The following is a 9,716-nucleotide window of genomic DNA, read 5'->3' as shown; positions in this document are numbered from 1 at the left end:
GGGTTTCAGATAGCAGAATGGGGAGGAAAGGGCTGGGAAAGGTATACCATAACCAGGCTTGTCCCTCCTGCTCTCAATTCTCAGAGCACTGCTGCCACACATAATGACTTTGGAGAAAAATAAAACTGAGCTAGAATCCCAGTCCTGATCACAGCAGTCTAACCTTTCCAAGCACCAGTTTCCTCAGTTCTAATATAAGCCTTTACCTCTCAGGCTGAACAAGGTTTACATAAAGCACTCGGCACAAGGTTTGCAACAGGGTTTGTGGAGGCTTTGTTGTTGCCACAAAGGGTGGACTTTATAGATACTGAGTCACCCTAGTACATTTTATTTCAACAGAGGTATGTATAAAACTGTCTGGCATCAAACTTTTCAAAGAGCAAGTTTTTCTTAAAACAGAAGTAACGATGAACTTCATATAACTCGCTAGTTTGTAGAAGGCTGGCTTTGAAACTTAAGGACAGAGAATGGCTTTGGATCTACTACTCATTGAAAACTTTTCTTATTCCCCCCTGCATTCCTCAGAAGTTAAAACCTTAGCGAGTCCATATGCCCATACTCTCCCTACTTGCCAGTTTCAGTGAACCAGGGGTTAGGAGACACGGTTCGAATCCTTAGTAGTCCCATAATCCCAGGAGATGGTTATCACTAATAGGGGCCTATAGAGGATGTGACACGATCCAATGAGATATGAATAAACAACTTTAAAGTAAGCATCACAACAATATGTGTAAGGAACCAGTTAAGAGGCAAGCAAAACTGACTTTAAGGTTTTCTTCACTGGTTAACCCATTCTTGTACTTTGCAAAAAAAAATCTGGTGTCTGAACAACCTCCTACCAGATCAGTAAAATCAGATTTACTAAACAAACATACATATTTGAAATCAAAAGGCTAATTTTGGAGGATTTGGGTTAGGTGGGGGTTTTTTTTTGGGGGGGGGGGGTGGGGGCGGAGTGGCAGGGGGAATTCCTGACAATTTTTTCCTGATTATACAAAAGATGACCTACCAAATTGTTTTGTTTACACTGTTTTTAAGTAAGTTAGTTTCCAAAAGAAAAGCAGACCAAAATTAAACAAATTTTATTTAAATACAAGTCTTCTGTTTCAGAACTTTTATGATGAAAAACTTCAGAGAATAAGGATGACAAAAAAGATGCAAATTGTTGAAATTAGACAAAATGTATGGTTTTGAATTTCCACTCCTTCTTTCGCCAGAGAGAATAACAAAGTTGATTCCATTTCAAACCTATTTTTAACTCTAATCCTTGGACTTTTTAGGAAATCAAACATTACCTTCTTAATTTTGTGAAGCCATTTATATTTTTCTTCTTTAATATAGGTAAGTAAAAATACCGGTTTCTTTTTTGTTGGCCTCAAGTATTAATCACGTGGTAGCCACTGCTTTAAATTTTATCAATACAATGTGTAGTTTAAATTGTAAATAACTTTATATTTGAATTAACAATAGCCTCCATATGCTTTCTATATCAAACAAAACTGCAATTACCTCCAAAACAAATTAGGGTTAATTACACATTTTACAAAGAGATTCACAACACATTTCTCGTAAATTTCTAATCACCATGATTAGTCGGCGTACCAAATTTTGAGAGTGACAAGTCTTCAGAAACATACCTACAAAATGGGCTACTCGCTGCAGTTTTTCATTGGTAGTTCAAAATTCTACCCCTTCAGAACATGATTTTTATCAGAAACCTCTAATAGGTGAGGTTTTCCCTTCACCTAATGTCTGACACAGATAGCTATGCCTGTATGTATGTTCTTGGCTGAGTAAAAAAAAAAAAGTAGGAAAGTAAAGTTTTAGAGAAGAAATTCTTTTACTGAATTTCAAATCACACACACAAAATAGGTGAGAAATTCTTTTTATCATATTTAGAATCAAAATATCCCTTAAAATATTTACATTTTACAGTAAAAAGGATAGCAAAACACAAGATCATGTACAAGCTTAAGTATTCAAGTTCCTGAAGAGGCAAAAAGGAAAAGGAAACTACTGGTCTACCACAAAGCTGTCATATACATGGTAATAAATGCCTTCAGGGAGTGCAGATTAAAGCAGTAAATGTTCTCCTTGGGCTTCTGATTCTTGATCAGAAACTGCCCAATAAACTGATTAATATAATCTGATTATGAAGTTGCTTGTCTTTGTGTTGCTTCTCTAGTTTCTTTAAAAACAGTGCAATTTAAAACAAACTTACAGAGTACACATTACTCTCAAATTAGTCATAAAGAACATTCACTAGAGGCAGTAAATATATTCCAGAGTTAACTATATTTACCAATTAAGGAATAAAACTAAAATTTCTAAGCCTTTATTGCATATTAATAAAACAAATCTTTGAATATACAGCAATGTAAAACTTTTAAAAATATTCCTATAACTAGGACAGTTGGTATGAAGGGACGATGAGCACTGGTACAGAGCACTCCGCACCAACACATGGAATTTATTGTTCTGCAAACCACCAATAGTAAGTCTGAAAGATGGCACAATCCTAGCAGGCAAAGTTTTTAAGATGCAATATTTAACATTGACTTAAGAGTAATCTTGAAACAGCTGGCAGATTTTACCTTTTGCTTTTAGCTCTGTCAGTGTGGTCCCTATCTTTGTGGTACCTATCTCTGTCCTTTTCTCCTTCTCTATATTTACTTTTCTCTCGTTCTTTGTCCTTTTCATGGTCTTCACTTTTAGGTTTGTCTGGTTTCTTACCATCTCTGCTTGCTTTTCCATCTGCTCCACGATCGCTGTGTGACAACCGTGGCCTCTCTTTTTCTTTGTGCCCTTCCTCCCTGCTTTTCCTGTCTCTGTCCTTGTCTTGGGATCTGTCTCTGCGTCTATGCCTTTCAGATTCTTGCTCCCATTCCTTTTCATGTCGCTCTCTCTTCACGTGGTGTGAATCACTATAAAATCTCTGGCGATCCCCTTTGCCCCTATTAAATGACCTATCCAGTTGCTGTTGGTCTTGCCTATTACCCCAAGGGTCACTATGGCGCCTTTCTGGTCTTCGAATGTCTTTAGCCTGGTAAAAATTTTGTGGGCCTACATATCTTGATGTTTGTGAAAGGGGACCCATCATACGTTGAGGTTGGCCTGTCAGGTGAACAGGTGGCCAGGGAACTATGGGATTTTGAGCAAAGCCAAAGCCGGGAGGGGGGAGTAATGGGGGTGGCAAATGTGGTGGAAATCCAAACATGCCTTGTGGGGGAAAATTAGGAGGCCCCGGAAATGGAAATCCAGGGGGACTAGACTTGAGATGCTGAAGGTTTGGTTGCTGTGGCCTCATGGGTGAAAAGTTTGCACTTGCTCTGGGACTGCTGCTTCTGGAGGTAAAGTTGATGCTTTTAGAAGGAAATTCTGATTGACTTGTGTTTTCAACTTCAAAATGAGATGTTGTTGCTGCTGATCCTCTTCGAAACGGGTGCACAGTTTCAATATTTTGCATTGAAATATTCTCCTCTGAGGGTTTTGCTTGTTCTGTTTGCGAAGTGTGTTTGTCTTCTGATGCCAAGTTTTGTGCAACCCCTGAATTATCACTCTGCTGAGCACTTGAGTTTTTCTCTACGGAAGACAACTTTTCCTCTACATTGGTTTGTTCTGGTAAGTGCTCCTTGTGTGACGGCCCGGGCGGGGTGTGCTTTTCTCCATTCCCGCAACTATCTCCTTCTTTGCTTTCTGAAGCAGTTACCTGCTGACTTCGTCCTGCTGCCTGCCTAGGATCCCTTTTCAGATTGATAAACTGTGGGGACTTGGCTGTGTTGGCAACAAGGTTTTCACTGCCACTCACACTACCCTCTGTGTTTCCTTTTCCTATATTCGACCTGCATGGAGAACTAGTATCTGAAGTCTGATTATCTTGCAAATTATTCTCCTGATCTTGCAGCAGCTGTCTTTTTAATGGTCTCTCTTTACTCTCCACAGCTTCCTCTTGTTTTGACTGAATGGATAAATTTGTTAGGAAAGCTTCTGTAGAAACATCTGGTGGTTTGCCTCTGAGACTAAGACTCGCCGAAGGTCCAGGAGAAATGGAGGAGGGCCCCGTTACCGGGGTTTCTTCGTCTACTGGTACTGAATTACCTGAAGATTCTGAAAGATTATCTACTTTACCCTTTACCTCCTTAGCTTCACCATCCATTGCTTCTACTTTATCTACGTTCTCTGCTTTGGGGTCAGCTTGCTCACTGATAAATGGAATTTCGTTGATAGTGTTTTGTTCTGTCACTGACTGAGCCTGTTCATATACTTCACCAGTAGTGCCCAAAAGGCTCTGAAGTATGTCGTCCACAGGAAGAGGCTTATTTGCTAATTCCAGAGTGGAAGGCTGACTTTCCCAGCCAATCAATACTCCAGGAAGGAATCTTAAAGGTTTTGGTGGCTCCTGTTTGGTGACTTCCACTAAAGGTTCCACTACAGCTGGAAGGTCTTCTTGAACAGCTTGCTGAGGCTTAGTTCTCTGCTTGTGTAATACAGTTGTGAAAGAATTGAAAAAGTCATTTTCTTCCTCTGGTGCCTCCTCTGTGGAAACTTCCATTTTACTTTTTTTTTCAGGTGGCAATGCTACCGGTACACTTTCAGAGTTCTCAGCAGTATGGCTGGCACTAGCACTGTGTTGCCGCTTCAGTTTTTGGCGAATAATTAAGCCCAACAACAGATTAGGTCTATGCAGTTCAAGCCCTGTATAAAAAACATATAAATTAAGTCACTTTCAATTTCCTAAAATAAAGGGTAAATTGCCCTGGCCGGGTAGCTAGTTGGGTAGAACATCATCTCAATATGCCAAGTTTGTGGGGTTGGTCCCCAGTCAGGACAATAAGAATCAGCCTCTGAATACACAAATAAGTGAACCAATGGATCGCCCCCCCTCCCGTCTCTCTAATATCAATAAAAGTGTAAATGTTTGCATCTAGCATATTACAGCCTATTAAGTGGGTGTCCTTCCCTGTTGGGTCAGCTCCAGAGACCTGGATCCCAAGACAAGCAGAGTCAGTTTTTTCACTCTGGTCCCACCTCCCACTTTGTTTTATTCACTCTATACCTACCAGGTCCATCAAAAGGCACGAGAGGGTGTGGAATTTTATCTGTGGCACCCAAAGGAATAAGGTACATGTCCTTAACCTGCTTCATGTTGTTAGCAGCTACTCCATAGCGTTTTCTGCTACTGAAGTATGCAAACAGCAAAGTATAAGAAATTTGATCTTCTTCAGTTACAGGTGTGAAGCGAACCACACAAATTTCCTGTTCAAGAAAATAAATGGTTGTTTAAAATAATAACCTAAACGATAGCTTGGTTTTAAATACCACTTCTCAGCCAGTTGAGTTGTATAATGATGATTACCAAATAACGTGGTATACCAACTTAAATGTAGAGAAGAATATTAAAACAACTCTTGGGAAAAGGTCTTTGTTGACCCATTGATGGACTTACTAAAGGCATCCCATAAGAAATTACATCCCAAGATAATGTGTTCAAAATGACACACTTCTCAGTGGCAGAGATTTTTAAACCCAAATCTTTCGATATCGATACTATATCCTTATTTCCAATGTTACCACCTCCACTGAGAGCTGCCTGTATTCTCCACATACAGCAAATTAATAGCACCTACCATCACCACCCTACCATGTACACATACCCACAAATTCACTGATAATCCAATCTACAGGGACTGAATTTAGGAATAAAGGGACTGGGTGAAAAGACCTCAAATGCACATAGGCCATATATTTTGGAAAACCATTTGGTTTACTTCAGGTACCAATGCGCTTGCCTCCGGGTTCTTGGTTTTGTTTCAGAGAAGAGAGTCCCAATTTGGTAGTGTAAAAAAAAAAGGGGGGGGGGGGATTCTTTTTCACGAAGGTATACTGTCAAAATGGGGAAAGCTAGATCTGTTACAAGCTTAAATTATGCAGATCCTATAGAAAACATGTGAATGAGCTGAACTATGGCTCTACCTCTTATTAAAAGTCTATCATCTAAACTGTCCTTTTAGAGGTAACAACTAGTATAATGTTTTAGTCAGTTCAAGATGGAGGCATAATATACAGTGTTTGGCAGTAATATATGAATAGATCAAGAGGGATTCCCAAAATGTATAAGAGTAATACTACTACCCAATACTTTCCCATGACTTTTGCTGTCATGAAAAAGTGACAGCAAAAAAAAGTTAATTTTTTTAGAGCTTCAAAGTTCAAATGTATTCTAATACTATCAGTTTCAATTCTAAAATCTATATTGGAAAATATTCTTTTTAGCTTCAGATCCATTTTGGATTACTTCTAATCTTACTAGAGACTTCTAATCTTATTTTAAGAGAGAGATAAAAAAATTGTTTGCTTACTTAAAATTTATTTTTTAAATGTCTATAATATGCTATGTACTATCATCCTTGGAGGGAGAAACAACTTCTTCTAATGATTAATTTTTCCCTTTTAGTACTGTTCTATGAATTAAAGAAATGATAAAAAATAGAAATTATTGTTAAGTGGCTACTAATGATCTCCTAGTATCTATTCCCCTCTTTTCCTCCTATTACAAAGAGAAGCCCTTAACTTTTAGCTAGCACATGGCCAACCAATACTACATTTCCAGCCTTCTTAGCAGTTATGTGACTAAATCTTACCAATGGAAGGTAGAGGAAGTGAAATGATACTTGCAATTTCTAGGTCTGAACAGGCACTGGCCAGTGTGGCTCAGTTGGTTGGGTGTTGCCCCGTGCACCGAGAGGTTACTGGTTCAAATTCTTCATCAGGGGTATATGCCCGGATTGTGGGGGTGAGGTTGAGGTGGGGGAACAGGAGACAGCCACTCGATGTTTTGCTCTCACATCGATGTTTCTCTCTCTCTCAAAAAAAAATCAATACAATTTTTTTTTTTTAAATAACTGGACAGGCATTCTTCATTTTTGTCACTGGTGCTGCAGATAAGGACAACACTCTTAGAACCAGCAAAGTAATGAGAGAAGAGGCTGGTCCCTGAATAATTTGTAGAACCAGAGTCGCTGAAGCACCTTGAATGAATGGCCTTCCTAACATAATAAAAAAATAAACTTTTGTATTTTTGAGGCATTATATTTTAGGGTTTTAGCCTGTGCTCTCACTAAAACAAATGTCTATAATCAAAGAAAGGTAAAATTCCAGGATGAATCTCAATATTTACTCTAAAACATTTCTTCCAAAACACTGAGGAAGTCACTGAGAAAGCACACCAGGAGGGGAAAAAAAGAACACAAAAGGAATAATGGGCTGTTCTGAGCTTTAGCAAATGGCTTTAGTTCAGTTTTGTCAACCACATTATTTAGATTTAGAATTCGTACTGGTCCCCTCCCCAGGGGACCTTGCATAAGAACTCTTAGTAGTTTACTTTCCAAATACTCTCTCAAAGTTTTCCTTACCTTGGTTCCTGATGCTTTAAGTTTTTCCACATAATCCCAAACTGTCTGAGGTGATATCCTGCCACCTACTTGAATACTGTCTGGTAGATCCTGTGGTAAAAATGAAGGTGATTAATGTGTAAACATATTTATTATAATCATAGCTCATACAAATTTAGCTCTATGACTAATTTGAAATAGTAATATAAAATAAGTAAATAAAAAGATTGTGAAACTGCATCATCAGAGAACAAGAATGCAGACAGTAATTAGACTTTACCTCAACTGTCAGTTCCAAATGAATTAGGTGGATGCCCAAAATACAGTTAAACAATCTGAGGTCATGTTCATTTTCAGAAGGAAAGAGAAATAGTGGAAAACACTGACAATCCAGGAAAAATGCAGAATATTTCAGAATATTAGGGGAGACTGTTTTTTTTTCCCTCACATACATCTGCCCGCTTATTTGGTGGTAGTGGTCAGGGGTATGCCTTTATAGTATACATTTTTGCACAGAAAAGAATATCACTAATAACATAAGGTTCACTTTTATTAAAGGCACAATTTTTCTGAAAACAATTACAAATAAAATCAATTAAGAACTGCAATTAAGAATATTTAAAACTTTAATCAGAATACTATTTTTTCCATGGACTCAAAAATCAAAAATTATAATTGATATTAAATTCAATTAAGATTAAATTATTAATTGCTTTAAATATTTTATTTGGGGTTGTTGTCCCAACCAAACTAAAAATATGCAGAAAGCAGAAGTGGAGTTCTAGAAAGCAATCACATAGAAAATGGCTCATCACCCTGGCCCAGTAGCTTAGTTGGTTAGAGCATCATCCTGATATACCAAGTTTGAGAGTTTGATCCCCGTTCAGAGCACATACAAAAATCGACCAATGAATGTATAAATAAGTGGAACAAACTGATGTTTCTCTCTCTCTCTAAATCAGTGGTTCTCAACCTTCCTAATGCCGCGACCCTTTAATATAGTTCCTCATGTTGTGGTGACGCCCAACCATAAAATTATTTTCGTTGCTACTTCATAACTATAATTTTACTACTGTTATGAATCGTAATGTAAATATCTGATATGCAGGATGTATTTTCATTGTTACAAATTGAACATAATTAAAGCATAGTGATTAATCACAAAAACAATATGTAATTATATATGTGTTTTCTGATGGTCTTAGGCGACCCCTGTGAAAGGGTCGTTCGACCCCCAAAGGAGTCGCGACCCACAGGTTGAGAACCGCTGCTCTAAATCAATAAATAAAAATTTTAAAAAAGAAAATGGCTCAGAAAATAGAATAATAGTTTTGTTTAAAATCTAAAGGGGCCCATAGTTCAGGACTTAATTCTCCATTTAAAGGAAGAGGGATCTTCACATTGGATTGATCAAAAACTAAGTTTATAAATAGATATGTTCAAAAAGAAGAGCATTATGGGTCTACTTAATCTTTCTCTTATAAAAGTGACAAACCATACATAAAAATAATAATTACTCATTAAAAACACAACCCCTAAACAAACTGATCAATATCAGATAATCAACATTACACTGAGTTAAACTACAGCCTAATACAAAGAAAAATTTATGATAGTCTTAAAAAGAATAAACATAGCCCTGACAGGGTATGGCTCAGTTGGTTGGAACATTGTCCCACATAACCAGAAGGCTTTGGGTTCGATTTCTGATCAGGGCACATAACTAGGTTGCAGTTCAATACCCAGTTGGGGCACGTATGGGAGGCAACCAATTGTTTATCTCTCATATTTATGTTTCTCCTTCCCATCCTCTCTCTAAAATTAAGACAAAGCACATCCATGGGTGAGAGAAAGAACCCCCCCGCCCCCCCAAAAAAAGAAAAAGCGCCCAGCCAGAGTGGCTCAGTGGTTGGGCGTCGATCCGTTACCCAGGAGGTCTCGGTTGGATTCCCAGTCAGGGCACATGCCAAGGTTGTGGGTTTGAATCCCAATAGAAGGGAGGTGCAGGAGGCAACCAACTGATGATTCTCTATCATTGATGTTTCTATCTCTCCCTCTCCCTTCTCCTCTCTGAAATCAAAACGTTTTTTACAAGCATATATATGTTTAGGCTTCCTGAATTACTGAAGAAATTAAATTTCTTTTTAACTTTTGCCTTTATGATCAGTGGACTGAGAATGGAAAAGGTTAATGTCAGATATGAACATGATTAATAGAAAAATATACAGTATAGGAGCATTGATATATTTTCCTTCTGCATAAACATGAAAAAAGCAAGCTTCAGTGTTTAAAAATTATACTTTCTCATTTATTATACTATATATA

General features: G+C 37.9%; 1 protein-coding gene across 2 annotated transcripts in view; it reads right to left on the bottom strand.

Moving 5' to 3' along the window:
• Window positions 1–1,067: 1,067 nt before the first annotated feature.
• The window catches only part of PHF3 (PHD finger protein 3), a 97,001-nt gene continuing 88,352 nt past the window's right edge, over window positions 1,068–9,716 (bottom strand). For both annotated transcript variants that reach the window (XM_081093643.1, XM_081093642.1), the window contains 3 exons: window positions 7,413–7,502; window positions 5,061–5,256; window positions 1,068–4,695 (listed from right to left, as the gene is read on the bottom strand). In XM_081093643.1, the coding sequence (XP_080949769.1) occupies window positions 2,591–4,695; window positions 5,061–5,256; window positions 7,413–7,502 (2,391 nt within the window). In that variant the 3' untranslated portion in view covers window positions 1,068–2,590. The remainder of the gene's footprint in view (window positions 4,696–5,060; window positions 5,257–7,412; window positions 7,503–9,716) is intronic.

This window comes from Myotis nattereri (assembly GCF_964212035.1).
Source record: "Myotis nattereri genome assembly, chromosome: 6".
NCBI classification, from domain to species: Eukaryota; Metazoa; Chordata; class Mammalia; order Chiroptera; family Vespertilionidae; genus Myotis; species Myotis nattereri.
This window is presented reverse-complemented; position numbering and strand designations above follow the sequence as displayed.